Source organism: Osmerus mordax, chromosome 16 (assembly GCF_038355195.1).
Source record: "Osmerus mordax isolate fOsmMor3 chromosome 16, fOsmMor3.pri, whole genome shotgun sequence".
NCBI classification, from domain to species: Eukaryota; Metazoa; Chordata; class Actinopteri; order Osmeriformes; family Osmeridae; genus Osmerus; species Osmerus mordax.
The window spans coordinates 15,724,246-15,744,486 of record NC_090065.1 but is presented as its reverse complement, the minus strand read 5'-3'; the positions used below and the strand labels follow the sequence as shown (position 1 = coordinate 15,744,486).

At 42.3% G+C, this 20,241-nt stretch overlaps 1 protein-coding gene across 2 annotated transcripts in view; it reads left to right on the top strand.

The window, feature by feature from the left end:
* Positions 1–18,303, top strand: part of pbx1a (pre-B-cell leukemia homeobox 1a) — a 42,179-nt gene extending 23,876 nt beyond the window's left edge. Inside the window, exons 3-9 of one of the 2 annotated variants that reach the window (XM_067252537.1) lie at positions 10,257–10,501; positions 11,704–11,894; positions 12,134–12,269; positions 12,509–12,668; positions 13,837–13,949; positions 14,772–14,861; positions 16,022–18,303. In XM_067252537.1, the coding sequence (XP_067108638.1) occupies positions 10,257–10,501; positions 11,704–11,894; positions 12,134–12,269; positions 12,509–12,668; positions 13,837–13,949; positions 14,772–14,861; positions 16,022–16,114 (1,028 nt within the window). In that variant the 3' untranslated portion in view covers positions 16,115–18,303. The remainder of the gene's footprint in view (positions 1–10,256; positions 10,502–11,703; positions 11,895–12,133; positions 12,270–12,508; positions 12,669–13,836; positions 13,950–14,771; positions 14,862–16,021) is intronic. The other variant, XM_067252538.1, reaches the window with a different exon arrangement.
* Positions 18,304–20,241: the final 1,938 nt, after the last annotated feature.

Sequence of the window (20,241 nt, the reverse complement as noted above, 5' to 3'; positions counted from 1 at the left end):
TTAAAAGTTCTTTGTGTTTTTGGAATAATTGTTCTAGTTTTTCTACTTTGGGAATATTTAAATGGCTCTGTTGGTATGCTAATTGCAACATGATTGATTGTCTAAATGTATTAAACTAGAAGGAGCAGCACTAACAATAGCTCCTTGGAGTGAAATTGTGAGGTTTTTTTGCAGATACTTTGCCACTGAGTGGTGTTCAGGATTGATTGTTCAAGAACACCAGAGACATTTTAATCAAGACCTCATTATAAAGGTGAGATGGTCACGTAGTCGTTGGCAATGGGACTGCTAAGGCTTGATATCAAAAGCAGGCACTTAAACACAGGTCTTCACCCCTCTCAATAATACACCCTCAGCATGACCCCCACTTTCATTTCAGACAGACATGTTGAGATTTTATTAATTCCATTAAAAAGGTTCATCATTTTCTCCGGAAATTGTTCAATGTATTATTAGGTACTACAGTGTTAAAGACAACAGCCCCCACACACACACATCCATGTCCACCAGAAAGAGTTCCATGGCCAAGAGTGGCAGAAGAAGAGAACTGTCAACCTGTCATAGAGGAGGGCTACAAGAGACTTGCATGGCGGGTCCCTGGAGATGCTAGACAACTGGGTCAGACTGATAATGTACTATCTGACTGGTCCCTCAACATCAACACCACTGCGGAGGAGAGAAAGATAGAATACAACCTTGATTGTTGTCGAAATGAGAAAGGAATAATGCAAACGGAAGAGGGTAGGGATTAGAGGAGATAACATTTAAATATTTTAATTATTAAATAATAAGTACATAAAGACTATTTATTGTACATAAGGACAATAAAACTCAATTCTGTCATCCTCGTTCTCAAGGTAAACTCCACAGAGAGATGGTTAACATGGGGCCATGAATTATATTGCCTCTTCAATGAATAGTCCCGCTTCAAACTGCCGTGTCTCATACCCATTTCTGTGTAAGGGCTGAACAAGTCCCTGTATCAGCAAAGTCCATTTTCATTCCAGTGCAGTATTCCAGAGAGGCCAGAGCAAAAGCCTGCTGTGACTAGTCCCCCCTCCCAGCAGGTGAGGAAATCAAACAGGCCCTAAAAATAGGCCGGCAGCTGGGAGCTCTTCACTTTGGAGGGAGGAGGCAGGGATGAGTAGGAGGGAGGATAGAGGGAGGGATAGAATCAGGGGTTCCAGCTGGGGAAGCAGGTGTGTGTGCAGAATGACCGTCAGGAAGCACCCGAGAAAAATCTTGGAAGATGTTCTCCTCCATGCCAGTTGGTTTGTGTTGATTTTTGGGTTGTTTGTGTGTGTGTGTGTGTGTGTGTGTGTGTATGTGTATGTGTGTGTGGCATATTGATTGTAAAGTTGTCAGCCTCAGACATGAGGCTTGAGAGATCCCTGGTATTTAAGTATTTTGACAAAGATTTGGAAGGGATCCTTTATTTCCCATCGGTTGGGTGGATTTGCCTTCATGCTAATGATGTCTAGCACTGTTTGCATTATGGTATGTGGTTTATGAATATGAGCCTGGGGCAAATCAACCACACACTACACACACACACTCCACATACATACACACACACACACACACACACACACACACTAGACACACACACTGTGACAGCAGGGGCTCTCCCTGACCCAGTATCCAGTGGAGCAGCCTGAGGGCCCAGTGATTAACGTCAAGGAGGGTCTGTCCGTTAGTGCTGGCGTTGGTCCTGGCCAGCAGGGCTCCTGGTCCTGTTCCACACTTCCCAACCCGCTCTTCAAATGTGGCCTGCAGGCCATGGGATTGTCACATCCGCCTTCCCAGTCCTAACCCCCTAACCCCCCCACATCCTTGCCCTGTTCTAAGAAGCCCCCTTCCCCTCCTTCTGAGCCCTCTCTGTCTTTTTCTCTGAAATCCATGCTGCTAATTACTGCGATTAGCTTCATTGTTAATCAGCTGTGTTTGAGGCGATGGAGATGCAGTGGAAACTTGGTGGCAGAAACATTTGTTTAGTTTATTTATCCTTGAGTTGTTCAAGTAATGAGTTATAGAAAATGAAAGAAAGGGCAAATATGGAACCGTTTCTCTCTCCTGGCCGGGGTTAAATACCAACACTTTGTCAGACTTAGCCAGTGGACTTGAAGAGGCATTGGTAATAGAGTTTGATGTCTTGCATTGTTTTCCTCTCAGCTGCCAGGAGCAGGCTTGGGTGAAGGGAGAATGTTGTATGGTGGGGAACAGCAACATAACTAGTCTGAGGATCTCAGTAGCAGTGACAGCCAAATTGCACACTCTGCAAAAACAGAATTTAAAAAAAGTCTGCATGTAGATCTTTATAGGATGTTCCACGGTAGATCTTGAGAGACGAGGAAACAGTTCCCGTGTATTCCCTGGTCGCTTTGGTCTCTCTTGGTTTTCAGTATTCATTAAGACTCTCATACACTATCTCTCAGTATGGGTTCAGTCATGAAGGAGCCTTGAAGTTGGGAATCAGAGCCACTGCGAGGATGGTTCATATTTAGGTATTGAACATTGATTCCATTGTGATTTGAAATTTTTTGGGGTGTATGCTCTATGGCTGTAGCACATACTCTGCATGCTCGGTAGCAGGTAAACAAAATTAATTGCTGTCTCTTCTGTGTCATACATTCTCACATCATATCAGTTGGTCACATGTTACAGAGGCTGGGTGAGGGTGGCGAGTGTGTGTGCATTGTGTGTGTGTGTGTGTGTGTGGGGAGGGGGGGGTATTCTATCCTCCTTTAAAAACCTTAGGGAATTCAGATCATCCCAGGTATACCTGAACCAAATGCTGTCAGATGGTTTCTGTGTCTTCCCCCTTGTCAAAAAGCCCTTTCCCCCTCACACACACACACACACACGCTAGTCCCCCACATGCTGCCTCCAGATGTGGATTAATTTACTGCGACTTGGCTAATTACTGTAATTAAGGATTAATTACTGTTAATTACACTTGCATAAACTCATTGCCAGTCAAAGAGCAGGAGCCTTATGAATTGTGCCATTCATAGGAACACACACAGCATGGAACAGGGGTGTGAGGGGAGCTCTCTGAAGGAGCTTGCTTGGCCCTCTGGCCCTCCCTGGTTGATGTGCTGTGGAGAGGCCCCATGTAGGGCCACCGAAAGGGCAGGACGACGGCTCCCATGGCCCGTCACCTCTGAGCTCCAGCCTGTCTTCTAGGTCCACCACTGTGGGGTCTGCTGGCTGTCATCAGCTCCTGGACACTCAGGCTAACTAGTCAGTGACACCATCCAGTGAATTGTTATAGTCTACTAAATTAGTTCAAAACAGTTCAACTCAGGTGTCCTACTGTTGACAATACCAAGGAACAAAAGCAGTTTGTGTTCACTTTTCGATAATGGCAGCAAGTGTGTCTGGTGTAATTAGACAGAGATCACAAATGTGTAGATGTTAGAGGCAGCTTTCTTATTAAAGATTAAGAGGACACCCCATGTTGTTGCTTTGGTAAACCAGTGCGCCAGATCCACACACACAGGCAGAGATGAGAATACATAACATTATAGTCATGTATTTTAACATGATAAATGAGCATCACTGGCTTTTACAGCTCAGCTATATGGTATGATATCACATTGAGAGCTTTCCACAACAACGCTAACCACCCACTGGGATTGCTGGTGGCTGCTCTGCCCTCCATACATAAGTGTGCATCCCTACTAGCGGGCTGACTCCTCAGCTTGCTGCACCTCACACTCGTGACTCCACTGTGGCTGTGCAGAAGCCACCGCTGCTGTGTGCCCACCCCCTGGCTAGTTCAACCAGACTGGTCGAGCACCCAGTTGGATTAGATCAAGACGATATACATATATTTTAAAACACCTTAAGATGCACCTTGGACTAATGGGGTAGGATAATGTTCCCAGTTTTAAATAATTACATAATTATTTGAATGAAGGTCTTTTAAGTTTGAGCGTGGTGACTGGTGTGAGTGGGCAAGTAGGAAAGCGGTTGTAGGGGGAGGAAGGGGTGTAAATGGCCTTTCCTCTGGTGCTGGCTGCCTCGTTATCAGCACAGCCCCCCAGGCCCCAAGCACGGCCTGTCTAAACCTCAGATGACGATGATAATTACCGTTATTAGAAGTAGCTGCGGGGGGAGCTTGCTCTGAAAACACCCAAGCTGGCTGGCTGGGTGACTGGCTGGCTGGGTGACTAGATGACTGGCTGGGTGACTGGCAGACTGACTGAGTGACTGGCTGGGTGACCGGCTGACTAGTTGCCCTCTCAAACCGATTCTGCTGCTACATGAGACTACAGGTCACTAGTGGGAAGACAGAGATGGAGAGAGGAGAAAAATGGGGAAGATGGCAGGAGAAAGAAGCAAAGGGGGACGAGCGGCCACCAAATCCTCCTAATGTGACGCCTGTCCGCTCCTCTCCCACCAGCTGTCACCTCCCAAACGCACTGGGATTCATTTTTTTAATTGACACCTCACTTTCCTATTCCATTTCTCTTTTTCGCTTCTATCCTCCCATCCCCCACCCCCCCTTCCACTATCAGCTCCCCCCTTCCACCATCATCTTTCTTCTTTCTCTCCATCCCCATTGATGGGGCTTTTTGTAATTGTTTTGGATCCTAACAACTGGACTAAATATCAATAATATTTCAATAACTGATCTACCCCTCTCACACCATCATTATATACTTTTTAATGTGGAAATTATCCTAACAGAAAACAAAAAATAATTCTTAGTCCATAGAAGATATTTAGATGATACAGCTATGATGACATTTTCTGAACAATTTGCTCTATATGAGCCGACTAATCATGATTGTTCTCTGAATGAAATGGTAGAGAACCTCAATGATGCACTATTATCTGTGTTAGACTCTGTTGCACCACTGAAAAACAAAAAGAAGTGCACAAGCAGAACTGAGAAAGGCATGGCTGAGAAATAAAAATGTTAGTGAAACGAAAAGAAAATGCCATGCAGCAGAGAGAAAATGGAGGAAAACAGAGATCACTATCCACTACAATATCTACAAAGATACACTAACCACCTATAACAAAACCATCCGTCTAGCAAGGAGAGAATATTTCTCCAACATTATTACAGAAAATGCCAGAAATTCCAGAGTTCTTTTCTCCACCATTGACCAGCTGCTAAACACTGTCCCTGCCCCACCTCCATCCTCAGCAGTTAAATGTGAAGAGCTTGCTTTGTTCTTCAAGAACAAAATAACTTTGATCAGAGCTAGTATTATTAATAGTGGGGTCGAAACTGACATAAGTAGATTCTGCAACATAACCATGAGCACATTTACCTGTATCACACTTAGTGAACTTTCCAAAATTGTCAGCGAATCTAACTCCACAACCTCAAATATTGATCCTATACCCACAACATTCTTTAAGCGAGTGTTTGATAGTGTCTCAGGTCCGGTGCTAGAGATTATAAACACATCCCTTAGAACTGGCGTTTTCCCAGATGCCTTCAAAACAGATGTTGTAAAATAACATCCTGGAAGTCTCGCAGTCAGGTTTCAGGAAATATCACAGTACTGAAACTGCTCTCACCAAAATTATTAGCGACCTCAGACTAAACTCTGATGCAAATAAAGTCTCTATCCTTATCCTGTTAGATCTCAGTGCAGCATTTGATACCATTGATCACGACATCCTAATCAATAGACTGGAAAAGTTTATTGGGTTCACGGATAGTGTATTGAACTAGATGAAATCATATATCACAGGAAGGAAGTTTTATGTTAGTTTAGGAGACCATAGGTCCAAGAAACATGAGAACTGCCACGGGGTTGCTCAAGGAAGCTGCTTAGGTCCATTACTTTTTTCTCTTTATATGTTACCACTCGGCGACATAATCAGAGAACATAACATAGATTTCCATAGCTATGCGGATGACACACAACTATATATATCCACTGAACCCAACGATGCAACGGCCATCAATTCCATTACCAACTGCCTGTTGGAAATAAACAAATGGATGAATGATAACTTTTTTAAATTAAATGAATACAAAACCGAAGTCCTACTATGTGGCCCCAAATCCAAAAGAGAGATGATTACCAAGAATATAGGAGGCTTAACCCCCTGTCTTAAACCAGAGGTGACGAGTCTCGGTGTAATCCTGGACTCAGATTTGAATTTCAACTCTCACATTAATAAAGTGACCAAAACAGCTTTCTTTCACCTGAGGAATATAGCAAAGGTACGACCATTCATAAAACAAAATGATTCAGAGAAGTTAATTCATGCTGTTATATCCAGCCAGCTGGACTACTGTAATGCACTTTTCACTGGTCTTCCCAAGAAAACCACTGAAAGACTACAGCTCATTCAAAATTCTGCAGCTAGATTATTAACCAAAACTAAAAGGAGAGAACACATTAGTCCTGCCCTAGCTACTTTAGACTGGCTCCCTGTTACCTTCAGAATTGACTTTAAGGTCCTTTTCCTCACATACAAAGCTCTACACGGACAAGGACCTAGCTACATTGCTAACTTCCTTATAAACTACACACCAGCTAGAACACTGCGATCATCAAATGCAGGCCTATTAGAGGTCACCAGAAGCAGTCATAAGAAGATTGGTGATTCGGCCTTTGTCAATTACGCCCCAAAACTATGGAACAAATTGGCCATAAATATTAGGGAAGCAAACACGCTAGACATTTTTAAAAGACAGCTTAAAACCTACCTTTTTACCGAAGCATTTAAATAATTTTTTCTCAGAAGGGTTTTACTACTTTTATTAGTTATATTATTGTTTTTATAGATTTGCTATTTTAATTATTACTTTTATCACTTGTATTATTGTTTTTATTGATTTTATGTAAAGCACCTTGAGCTACAATTCTTGTATGAAATGTGCTATATAAATAAAGTCTTACTTACTTACTTACTCCTTGACATTGTCCTACCCCCCCACCCTGACCATTCCAAAAAGGACATTCTCCCCATCTCTAACCACTCCTGATGAAGACACCAAAGATGAGAGCTAAAAACATAAAGAAAGTGTTTCAGAGCAGCTTCATGTGCCCTTATGTGGCTGACTGTTATGGGTCCTTTATCTGTATATGGAGCAAATACAAAGAATGTATACATTTAGCAGATGCTTTTCATCCAAAGTAATGCAAAGGGGGGGATTTTTACCTGCGATCTCTTGATCTGTAGTCAAAAGCTCTACCAAGGAGCTACGTATATCTATATCATTTAACAACACTTGTTGAATAATGTACTTGATTTCCAATGCTAATAGGTCGATCAAGAAAGTAAATAAGCTAGATGACTCATAGTTTTTTCTATAAGCTTGTGAGAGATTCTAATCTCTTAGGTGGTGAGTGGTTGGAAAGTTAATTTTCCATGTTCCCATGACATACCTTTAGCATATGCAGCGCACATGGTGATGATGTGGTTTGTAACTATGATTGCTTCAAGAACCGGGTAACAAGTGGTAGTTCTGGTACTTGTCATGTGTAAATCACAGAACCGTTTTCAGATTGCCAGGTTAGTGTTTTTTCCCATCCTAGAATATGGCATGTGGCAGGGATGAATGGTGGTGATGTTACATTATCATGTGGCTGTCGCTTTCACTCCCGTTGACTGCTCTGTGACAGGCCCAAACACTGTCTCTTCTTTCTCCCACACACATTCACTAGCAAACACACACACACACACATACACGCAAGCACAGAAACTGGCCTGTGTCAGGACTAGATTTATTAACTGCTGAAACCCTGGATGACGTGTGCCCACTGCCCACAGAATCAATACATAATACAGCCACACATGCTGCCCAGCCCCAGCCCTGGTGAGTGTGACTTGCAGAGGTAAGCAGGGGATAAACACACACAGCACTACAGAGCAGAGTGTATTGTGTTACAGTATCGATGTGAAATGGATCCGGTCCAGCGCTGGGTGGTAGCTGCCAGTCAGACGAGTCGAGGAGGGTAAACCTTCATCATGACTGTCAGGGACATCACGGCTGCCTTGTTTAACCGTACATCTTCCTAATTGTGACAGAATACTTCAACATCATTAATTAAACATGCTTTCATTTTTAAACGCTCAAGGGGAGCCTGCGCTGGGAATGTTGTCTGCCAATACACACGTACTGTGTGTGTGTGTGTGTGTGTGCATGAATGTGAGGGGATGGTTTAGATATGTACAGTGCTTTTTTATCTCCAAGAAGGGCTGACAGGTTATACTTAAACAAGTAAAACAACAAGCAAGGAAAAACCAAATAAGTAATTGAGATATTATAATAAAGGTGGCCTGTGGTGAATTGCTATGGCTTCTTCCATAACGATTAGGATGACATGTTTACATTGTGTCAGAGTTCACCCTAAGATATTAGGCTAGTGTTGAGCTCTAAACGATTTCATAGCTATTATTGAACACAACTAAATAAAGCTGGTGGCTATGTAAAGGGTAATTACGTCATGGCAGAGTGAATTGTATGATTATCCTTATTAATTGTGTTTATTTAATCCATGTCATGCTTTTAGTCCTGCTCTGGAGGATCTAAGGGATGAATAAATCACTGTTTGGCTCATTAAATGTCCCCTATAATTGAGAGTAGCCAACGCTATAGCTTTACTGGCAAGCATGTGCACTCGCACATACATATATGCACACACTCCTCATCTGAACTCTTGACCTTTTCCAGCCATATGTTATACTTCACACATTGCTCGGGAACCCAGCTCAGATGGTGGTGCTGGTCAGCAACAGTGAGGGAGGTGGTGGAGAGTAGAGGTATTATGGGGAAGATGGACTAGGAGTAGGAAGGGGAGGAGGTTACGAGAGATGTTGCTGTTCTCCATGGGGCTCTAGGAGTCCATTAGGATCTCAATGTAAGCGCCCATTCTCCTCCACCTCTTCACGTACCAAAAACTCCAGACATAGAAAACAAAGCATGATGCCCCTGCAGCTCCTTAAGATCCACGTGCCTGTATGACGCTTTGTGTTTTCACTCTGTTTGACAAATATCATTCAGCTTTCTTAAGTTCCCCTGAAATGCACTTTATGTTGAGTAAAGGACAATGTCGAAAGCTACAGTCAGGAAAGCTACACCTTTTTCACCTCCTTTGAGCCAGAGACAGGCCCTGCTCCTTTACTTAGGGAGCCTCCTGGTGGTAGATAGAGGAAGAACAGCCTGGTGCACACTTCATCAATAGAATGTTGTCCTGGTAGACCATGATAATTAGCTGGTGTAAGATACTGTTTCACGCCAATGTTGGTACATGATACACTCTATGTACTGCATATGTGGGGTAGAGGGAGATGGGGCTGTGGCATACATTTTATCAGTTATATGCCACAGAACATAATTTTACATCTGGCTGTGTGTGTGTATGTTGTAGCAGACCATAGTGCCTGTGGGAGTGTGAAGTAAAGGTTCAAACCATGGCCACTTGTCCACCTTGGCTAGAAGAAGAACACACCATTTGAACAAGTTTTAACTAAGTTATTGTTGCAATTTCTGGTAAAAATACAGACTTTTCCTTAACTCCACCTACTGAAACGATGTACTACTTGTCATATGCACTATTTATATTTAGAGTCGGAATTTATCAAATGTAATGAAAAACTAAATTAATGTAATAAGACTAATTGTGTTGAAGTTGAATTGATTAAAATTAGCATTCAGTTGGCTAGTGGTTATACAGTTGATTATTCCCCGATATTGTGGTAGCTGTTGCCATTGATGTTAGATGGCTGTAATTAAATTAGTTTTACTCTTGAAAAGATTATAACTGCCTCACTCCAGTCAAGTATCTTAATATAATGTCAGATGTCCAACCGTAAGCTACAGTAGGTAAACATCACAGCTCACTAAAAAGAAGAGCAAAGACAAATGGACTCTGCTGAAAGTCTGTGTTAAATAATTAGAATGATATTGAAAAATCAATGAAATTATGTTTTTATTATCTTGTATCGCTGCCAGACTCTGAAACTATGGGTTTTATGGCACAGATGTGAGCTATTAAATGAATGGTCATATTTCAGACTGTGTAGTTGTTATATTGTAGAATAATAAAAGTGTTTTTATCCAGATTATCCAACAACCACTCCCCAGACAGATACCTAAGAATATCTCAGAATCTAACATCTCAGATACTGTAATGTGTTACTGTGTCACGGTCCTGTGCAGTGCAAGTAGAACTACTATATTTTTAGATATTGAAATTACCTTTGTACTTTCTAGACAAGAATAGAAACTGTGAAACTTTTTCCATACCAACATGTGTGCCTCTCTTCTGCAGTGCTCAGTATCCGTGGCGCCCAAGAGGAGGAGCCGCCAGACGCCCAGCTCATGCGATTGGACAACATGCTCCTGGCAGAGGGTGTGTCGGGACCAGAGAAAGGGGGTGGCTCTGCAGCGGCCGCAGCCGCTGCAGCAGCAGCAGGAGGCGTGGGGCCGGACAACTCAGCCGAACACTCAGATTACCGGGCCAAACTGACCCAGATTAGGCAGATATACCACACAGAGCTGGAGAAGTACGAACAGGTAGGAGAGACCTGGAAAGCTCTGGATCCAAACCCCAACACCCAGAAACATTGTGTTGGTCATTCTTGTCCATCTGGGCAAGGTCAGGGTCTGTTGGGCACCATTGGCTATGGTAACCCTTGTCGGGGGTGTTGATTGCTGTTGTATTGTTTCCAAATCTGTCGTAGTTGTTTATATAATTGTGAGTTGACAATGACCACCGCATTAGTACAAGGTCTACAAGGTCTAAACACAGCCAGTCACCTAATCCAAATCCAAGTAGTTCTATTGTTGACATGTTAAGCAAAATGTTACTAAATGTTTCCATTACTTTAGATGGTCACTCTAGAATTGTTTTTAATACATCCTAAAAACAAAACTTTTTGTTGCCCTTATTTTGTTTTTTGTTCCTTTTGTGATAATACTCTCTTCAAACCAGATCTCTCATGGCATCTCATGAGTAACCAAGCTCTAAACCTAAATTTGCACCTGGCAGTAATTGTATCAGTCACACACCAGCACAGTGCCAAGGAAGGCAACATGTTGTCATTCTCCTTGACGTCAAAATACTTCAAAATATTGCTGGCTTTTACGAACAAGGCAGTAATCAGCACCAACTGTCAGTATGCATACACCTGAGTATGCCCTGTGTCACCACGCTATGTTCATTGTGTAGTGCATGAGTGAATGGTGCTGCGTGTGTAGGAGCGGAACGTACGTTTGCGTTGAAGTGTGGTATTGTTTTTTAACTGATGTGTCACCCTTGTGGTGACAGTCGACAGACACCCCAACTCAGAATGCCAGGCTTAGCCTGTGACTGATGCTGACAGAGAAGTAGAAAACGAGGGAACAACGACAAGGGAAAAAGACAGAGAAACATGGAGAAAGAGAGAGAGCTCAGACCCATTGAACTTGAACAAGACTGAAAGTCTGCTGTCATTTTGTCTTCACTTGTCAATATACTGTATTTTTTTCCTGTTCTGTACACCCCCTCTATATTCATAGAGCACATCACTCAGCCTCTTTCGACATAAAACTTTGACTACTGTAACTTCATCTGTAACTTCTGTAACTGCTTCACAATAACAACCCCCCTCAAAATGTTAACCATGCAGTTGGCACTCAAAGGATTCCCCCTCTTCTTTCCATGCCTGTCTGTGGATGTGTGTGTGTGTGTGTATGATTGCCGGTGTGTATGGTTACCTGTGTGTGTATGCATGCAGGCCTGTAACGAGTTCACTACCCATGTGATGAACCTGCTGAGGGAGCAGTCTCGGACACGTCCCATCTCGCCCAAGGAGATCGAGCGCATGGTGGGCATCATCCACCGCAAATTCTCCTCCATCCAGATGCAGCTGAAGCAGAGCACCTGCGAGGCCGTCATGATCCTGCGCTCCAGATTCCTTGACGCCAGGTCTGTCTACGCATGTCTGTACTTTGTGTCCGTACAGGTGTGTGCGAACTGGTAGAGCTCAGAATTTCAGATTTGAGTGTTTCCTGGTTGTACCTTTTTGCAGTTGTAAATAGAAAAAAAGAGTAGATCCCCTTGCCTGTTCAGAAGTACTTGATTCTGAGTGGCTTATCCTCACACTCTCTCTCTTACTGTCTCTTACTTCCATTGCCTATTACCCCCCTCCCCCTTACACCTTAAAGACGGAAGAGGAGGAACTTCAATAAGCAGGCAACGGAGATCCTGAATGAGTACTTCTACTCTCACCTCAGTAACCCCTACCCCAGTGAGGAGGCCAAGGAGGAGCTGGCCAAGAAGTGCAGCATCACAGTCTCCCAGGTGCAGTACCCTACCACACCACACAACATCTGCAGGAGCAACAGAGGTATTTCTATAACCACAGTCAGTTATAAAGTCCACCTAAGTTTAGTTCAAATGCTTTGAACTACACAGTATTGTCAGTGGTGAAATGCTCAAAGCTGTGTTGTCGTTGAACTTCTATTAATTCAAAAACGTCTATACATTATCAGTTACTGTTTTTTACAAAAGGAATGTTTTTATTCCTTTGGACTCTCCAGGTATCCAACTGGTTTGGTAACAAGAGAATCCGATACAAGAAGAACATTGGTAAATTTCAGGAGGAGGCCAACATGTACGCAGCAAAGACGGCTGTGAGTGCAACGAGCGTGTCTGCTCAAGGCAGCCAGGCCAACTCACCCTCGACCCCCAACTCAGCAGGTCAGCACAAGACAATGAGAAACAAATACAATACGTTTCAGCTTAAGACTCAGTTAGACACAACCTGTGAAGGAGGGACACGATGACCTTTTCCCAGACCTCTGCTGAAGAACCTGATCCCTGGGTCTAAACCTTTTGACTAACTGGCAATCCTTACTACTAACCCAATTATTTCAGAATGCTCCCCCCCTCTCGATCTCATTCTTCCACAATTCCTTGGTCTCTTTATCTCTATCTCTCCCTACTTACCCAAATTCCTTGATCTTTCTCTCTATCTTTCCCCTTTTCTCTCCCATCTCTGTGTGGTGGGGTTTGTCTGGTGAGCTGGGTGGGATGTATTGACCGTCTGGTCCTCTCGAGACTCATCCATCCTGCTCCTTGTCCGGTTGACCTCCTGTAGGTCATTAAGCTGCTGAAAGGGCACTCCAAGTCTTTAGTCATATAGGGAGTTTTCCACAGTATTGGATTATGGACAGAGTTTTTTTTCCTGTCCAAATCTAGTTAGGCAGTTCTCTCTCACGTCTGTGGACATACAGTCCATTAAAGGACAAAGGATTATTTAGGTCTTCCTGCAGATCAATTAGTGCTTCCTTAATGACACACTAGTAACAAGCAACTTTGACAATGAAATCATACATCTAGTCCACGTAGGTTATGGCCCAGTTTTGACCTCAGTGCCTGCATGGCTATTGGTCATATTGCTATTCTGTTGTATTATTGTATTGTCGTATTATCATACCTACCTAAACTTTTCTAAAACTGCCTTTTTCTTCCATTTTTAACAACATTTTACCGTAATCATAATTTAGGCAGTGAATGGTTGCGTTTATCCTCAATCTCAAATATGTTGCTGCTATACCCTTCCCCCACTCTTACTAATCCACTTACTGCATTTTTGCTGTTGCATGATTGTGTTTATTCCTCCCTTCCTGCCTTCACCTCTTTTTTCTGTGTATATTTCTCTTTCTTTCTGTCTTTCTGTCTGCCTGTCTGTCTCTCTCCCGATCTCTCTCTCTCTCTCTCTCTCTCTCTCTCTCTCTCTCTCTCTCTCTCTCTCTCTCTCTCTCTCTCTCTCTCTCTCTCTCTCTCTCTCTCTCTCTCTCTCTCTCTCTCTCTCTCTCTCTCTCTCTCTCTCTCTCTCTCTCTCTCTTGCTTTCTGTCCTCCCAGGTTCTGCTGGCTCTTTTAACATGTCCAATTCCGGAGACTTGTTCATGAGTGTGCAGTCTCTCAATGGGGACTCGTACCAGGGGGGGCAGGTGGGAGCCAACATTCAGTCCCAGGTAGGCACCTCTTCCATCAGGGCCTGGATTAGATTTTTTTGTTGTTTTAGAGCAGCCCATCAAAGATAGAGAGTCTCTTGACCTTAACCAGAGAGACAGAGAAGTCAGACTTTGCCTTTGGCAAAGTACTAATGCGGTGGTCATTGTCAACTCACAATTATATAAACAACTACGACAGATTTGGAAACAATACAACAGCAATCAACACCCCTGACAAGGGTTACCATAGCCAATGGTGCCCAACAGACCCTGACCTTGCCCAGATGGACAAGAATGACCAACACAATGTTTCTGGGTGTTGGGGTTCTCACCCTGGGTTGGAGAGTCACCCGTGGTGACATTCTCATTTTAATCAAGCCCTTCAGCCCCATCCCTTTATCCACTCCTTCATTTATTTTTAAATCAGCTTTCCAAAAGCTTTGGGTATCTTATGAATATGCAAAAGCATAATATCCTCAGGAAGAAGTGGTCTCTCGGGTTGAAAGCTAATTGAAACCAATGTCCTTGTCGAAAGGTTATTTGGCCAAGTGTTACAAAGTCACTGAATATGTACGAGATATTAAATTTGAGGCTCAGAGCGCTGCTGTTGTATTGTATTGTAAAATAATATGCATTAAAAGTTCCCCTGTGTTCCTGTACGGTATTTGGAATTGTTCATCACTGCCCTTTTTCATGTTTATTGTCTTATTCTGGGGCCAAAACATTCAGAAAGCTTGGCGGTAACCTTTTCAGTACCCTTTTTGCTATCAACCTGACCTTTTCATGGCTCTTTTTGTCACAGGGAGCTTTTGTTTGAAACATCCGTGCATCTGTCTGTTCCAGGTGGATACTCTTCGCCATGTTATCAGCCAGACAGGAGGATACAGTGACAGCCTTGCTGCCAACCAGCTGTACAGTCCACAGGGCATCAACGTAAGACAAAGACAAAACAACCTTGATTCTTTATGAATGTATTTTATTGCTTTTTCTACCTTTGTTCCTTTGGTGCCCCCACATTGTTTTATTGAAAAGGTAGATGTGTCTGCTCGTAGCAGTGTCTGGCAGAGCTGTGCTCACAGTGCTCTCAGCTCTCATCCTGCCCTGGGTGGCACAGCAAGGACACACGTTGGGATGGGGGGTGTGGTCCTTTCATGCTCCTGGCTGTCTGAGGACATCAGCTTTGCAGAGTCACCTACAGCCACCAAGAGCAACGACACAGGTGTTGTGTTGTCACCCTAAAGACAGCAAAACAGTGAGCTTGTGCTGTCAGGAAGACCTAAAGGAGTAGAAGAGCTGTGGAGCAGCACATTTTGTGGTCACCTCTCTGCAGGCCAGAACAGGGAACAGAGATTCATAGCTAATTGAGGGGGTGGGGGGGTGAGCTTAGGACCCAACAGAGCAGAGGAAGGTGTTTTCACTTTTAAGGCATACTTATTTGACACCTGACCACTTGTTCCATGTCTAAAACTTATTTAGTAGTATTTATAAACTATCGTCTGCCTCCCTGAAGATTTTACAGAGACCGGAGTGTGTTCCTGGGTTGTCACTGCAATCCTTGAATTTTAATTACACCTTTGATAGGGTGTTGCAGAAGCACACGATTTGAAAAGTATTTTTATTCTTGCTTCAAAATTCGATGACAGACTGACTCAGTCTAAAATAACAGGGTTGGAAAATAAGAGGGTGCCAAAGCCCATTTCCAGAATTCACTGATGGCATGGAAATTGCCATTAATGTGCCAAAAGCTCTTTAGCAGGGGCCTATCTCCGGTATGGCCTCCCTTCTCCAAAGCCATTATATTTCCCTCCCAATAGACTGTGTGATAATTTCCTATAATCGATCCACCCACCAGACATCTTAGGGTTTCAGAGTGTTCGTAAATGGTGTGTAGATCCTGAGAAATAACCACCCATTGTTAGTGTTGTGGAGGGTGAGCCTTTCTGATGTGCATAAGTCCCTAAATTGTTTCTCCATAGATTAAATCTAATTTACAGGATAGGAAAATGTATGTTGTATTATCAGCACAAACCAGAGATGACTAATAACAATGTTCAGCAATCATATTGAGTTGTCTGCCGTTTGTCTCTCCACAGACAAACGGTGGCTGGCAGGATGCCCCAACCCCCTCGTCAGTGACCTCACCCACAGAAGGACCCGGAAGTGTTCATTCGGACACCTCCAACTAAATATTTCACATTTCTAAATCATACCCCACAACAATGAACTGGCTTTGCCAATCACAGTGTTAAAGATGTACAGAGCCTAATCTACACAATCTTCTAGTTGGGAGGGGTGCTGCAGGATCCTAACTTACAACCTTACAACCTTTCTTAAGCTGCTGATGGACATTTGGGATACATTCAGCATCTTTCAGAATAAAAAAAAGATAAAAACAACAAAAAGGAATAGCAATGATGTTTGTACAGACTTCACAAGATGTTCAGAGAGTAAGGATTACATAGATATTTACCTGATAAGATAAAATCTATAAAACTTTGATTGACAAATGCTTTATTCTACCTCTCTGGCAACTAAAAGGTAAATTGTCAGAATGTTATTTGTTTGGAAATAACATATTTGTGAGCAAGAGGCTCCCCATCATGATTGATTTTGCAGTCTTTTCCCTATTCAATGGTATGTCATATAGATGTGGCTCCCCTGTTTACAGTGTGTGCTTGTAAAACTTGCTTTTGCCCTCTACAACAAGGAAGACTCAAATTAAACTTTTTAGTGTTTTCCTACTGCCCCAAACCTAATGGAAGACGCAGGTCCACCTGGTGCATACAGCGTGACTAGCACTGGTTGCGGGACATTTGCAACATATTGATACGAGGTGGTCAAATTATGTAATGGAAATTGACCTTCCACAGTCGGTGTTTGTCTTCCTGGTTTAGCTCTTGTAAGCTCACCTTTCCTCTGTAACCTATCAAAATGTGTGTGTCTGCCGTGGATTCCAGGAGGGCCTGGAAACCTTCTGTCCAACCTGTTGTCTGTTGAGGGCTTGTGAACTTGAGGGAATATTTGATCTTTCGTCTCCCCCAGAAAGGTAAACCTGTGAAATATGTCATGTGTAAAACTAAAATAAATACCTGTCATCAACAATCCAGATGAGCTCGATTCAAATCATTCATTGGGACGAGAGTACAAACAGGGTTTAAGTCTCATGCTCTGGTTGGGTGCTGCAGCCAATAACAGTAGAGTAAATGGTGAGGGTGGCGGAATCATAAAGTCTTTATTGTATTTTCTCATGTAATTTCCACGCTTGACCTCTCACTTCACATTTGTTTAGCTTTGTGCTTCTGCACTTGTATAACCCATTCTAAATTGTCCAAGACTAAATCATGTTGATCTTCAATTTTATCAAACTTTGAAGCGGCTGATCCAACCACCCCTTCACAAAAACTGAGATTCGACAGTGCAGTAAAAGCAACTAGATTATTACAAGTTTGTATTTTCTCACAGACTGCAATTTTAGAAAGGCAGATACTTTTCAATATTGCCAAATGTAGCTATAAACCAAAACACAGTTTGACATGTCCATCCAAAGTTTATTTTATCACAGTGCCATTCATGTTCATCCACTCCTGTATGTTTCATCACTCATCATAATGATGTTGCTGTATAGCTCTTGAAAAATAGGAGCCATCTGAACTATGTCTAATTGAACAATATTGTTGAACTGTCCGGTAGAAAAATAATTTCAGCAGAAAAATGTCTTTCAAGGTTCTGTTTAACTAAGTTTGTTTTTCAGTACATTAAATCAGAATCCATTTAAACAGGGAAGTCGTTATGATAATATAATTTCAACAGTAACACTTGCTCTATTAAGCAGATAACAGGTAACACCAGGTCTGAACTTTAGGCCAGGAGATGGTTTTTGCTCTATCAATTAAGAATAATTTTCCCAATATGTATTCTAATTCCCCCTTTGTGACAACACAATGCTTTTCAATACTTTTCACAATAGAGCGATAACTCCCAACAACCAGTTGTAATGGTATTTATTAATTTTAGTTAATTTAATTAACATTAGTTTCCTGTAACATGCTTGAGTTACTGGTATTGGTATCAAAAACAAAAGGAAATTCAGACTTTTCAATTGATTATTATCCATATTTAGAAACCATTCTAAATGCTAACAACCATAATATGGAACAAAAAAGGGAAATTCCTTTGTCAGGAATCTTTTTCACATTTTACACCATTTTTATATTGTTGTGTGGGATATATGTTTTAGTGTATTTTCTTTTCTATTGTATGCTACTGTTGTATACTTGCTTTCCCACCTATGTGAATTCATTCATGTTCTTAGCTCATGTGTTTATGTGCACCATAGTGCTTGACTTGCTTTGTTGAAAAAGGGATTAAAATGCGATCTAATACAACACAACCAAGAAGTTGCATTTTATCTTTGAATACTTCAGAAGAATACCCCTTCTCAGTCAATTAATCAATTGAATTTGTTTTTGTATGTGACATAAATATTTAAACATAACTGTGTAACTCTAGAGGGAAAGTTGTACAAGGTCAGTGAATGCCCAAGCATGTTACTTTCATATACTGTATGTGCTGCTGTTTACCAGTGGGTCAGATGGCAACCACCCAAAACCATCCCAGGGAATCAAACTTACAGCATTCTGACACACACTATCACATGCAACCAAATAATTTGCCTCTGGTGTGATACTGGCCTATTTCCCCTCATCACTGGAAGTAGGGGGGGGGGGGGGGGGGGGGGGGAGATATATTTACTGTCTACAAGGAGTGAAGCATGTGAGGCCTCATATATCATACCCTCAGTTTTAGGCCCACAATACATTTATGTTGTGATGTGAGTTCTATAGAGACCCAACCCAATAAGTAAGATGCTTTGAAATTAAAAACGTAACACAATGAATGACCAGATTTAATGTCTGTGAAGATTATATTTATGGCTGATGTGTGGCGACCTGAGGTGGTCCAGTTGGTTTTGTAGGCATGAGCACTGAAATATGAAAGGAAATGGCAGAGTAGTCATGTAGTTGGACACCTCCCTCCTGTGACATTGAGTTAGACAGTAGCAATGGCAGTTACATTTAAAACTGCTGCATATTCATAATTGCCTAAATTGGGTGGTGGAGGACCAGTGGGTAGAGGGCTTATGACGGGACACTTGCCCTGACTTGGGAGTGATGGTTAAATGCCAGAGCTAGCCCGCTTATCGGCCCTAGGCCAGCAGATACAAACTTTTCATCTCTGAGAGAATATCAACATGGTTGGACCAGATTGGATCAATGTCCAGACCTAGAAGCTGCTCAGACAGAATTAGGAAAATACTGAAAAGGAGAAACCTGATTCTTGTCACCTCAACATTTCCTCATAAATCAAAATGGCATCAACGTGTCAGTGAAAGTGCACCGTTCTTGACTACAGTACTGAAACTATGGCACATATAATAATGACACGGCTATCCACTACTTATAAATCAATACCTCCACACCACTTGCAGTCCCTGCCATACAGTTAGCACTCCTGAACCCTCAGAGGTGGCATTCAATTGGCTGAGTGAAAACAAATGATTTTGTTGACATGTGTACCCAGCCGTGCTGGCAGCCCGATTGAAATGCATGTGTTGTGTAGTGCTAGTGGGTGGTCCAGACAGCATGTCCAAGCTAACCACCCACTGCATACAGTCCTATGGTGGAGCAACATCAAAATTTACTGATGCAATTTCTCCCAAACAAAACAAGCAATAATCATGTTCAATTGTATAGCTGCTAACAGTTTTTTGGGACAAAAATGGTAAGACAAAGGAAGGAAATTTCCAGAGGAAGCTCCCTTGACTTAAGAGTAATCTTAACTAAATGTGACAGATCCACACATATCACTGATGAGGACAATGTGAAATAAGTTATTCATTCATTTGACGTGAATGATGCTCAACTAATTGTATTCATTTTCCAACATTTAACACAATATTCTTTAATGAAATAAAATATATATAAAAAATAATTTTCCCCACTATAGGGTTTAAAAGGGGAGAGTTCCCATTTGTGGGGGGGAGTTCCAGACTGCAGAGCTGGTGTGTTTGAAGAACCGAGGTTTGCTCTTTTCAAAGATGTTCTCCAGCCGTGGCTCTTCGATCTCCCCAAAGTAACGTAACTGTGCAGGTTCAGCGGATTGAAATATTGCTTCATCATCGACTGCTTTAGACCGAGGCCTAAAGAACACACAGTTAAAATTACATTAATATAATGTGAAGCAAATAATTTGTTATGGTTGTCAGTCATTGTATTCTTCCCTTTTCCATAAGAACTCCGTAAGTATTCCAAAA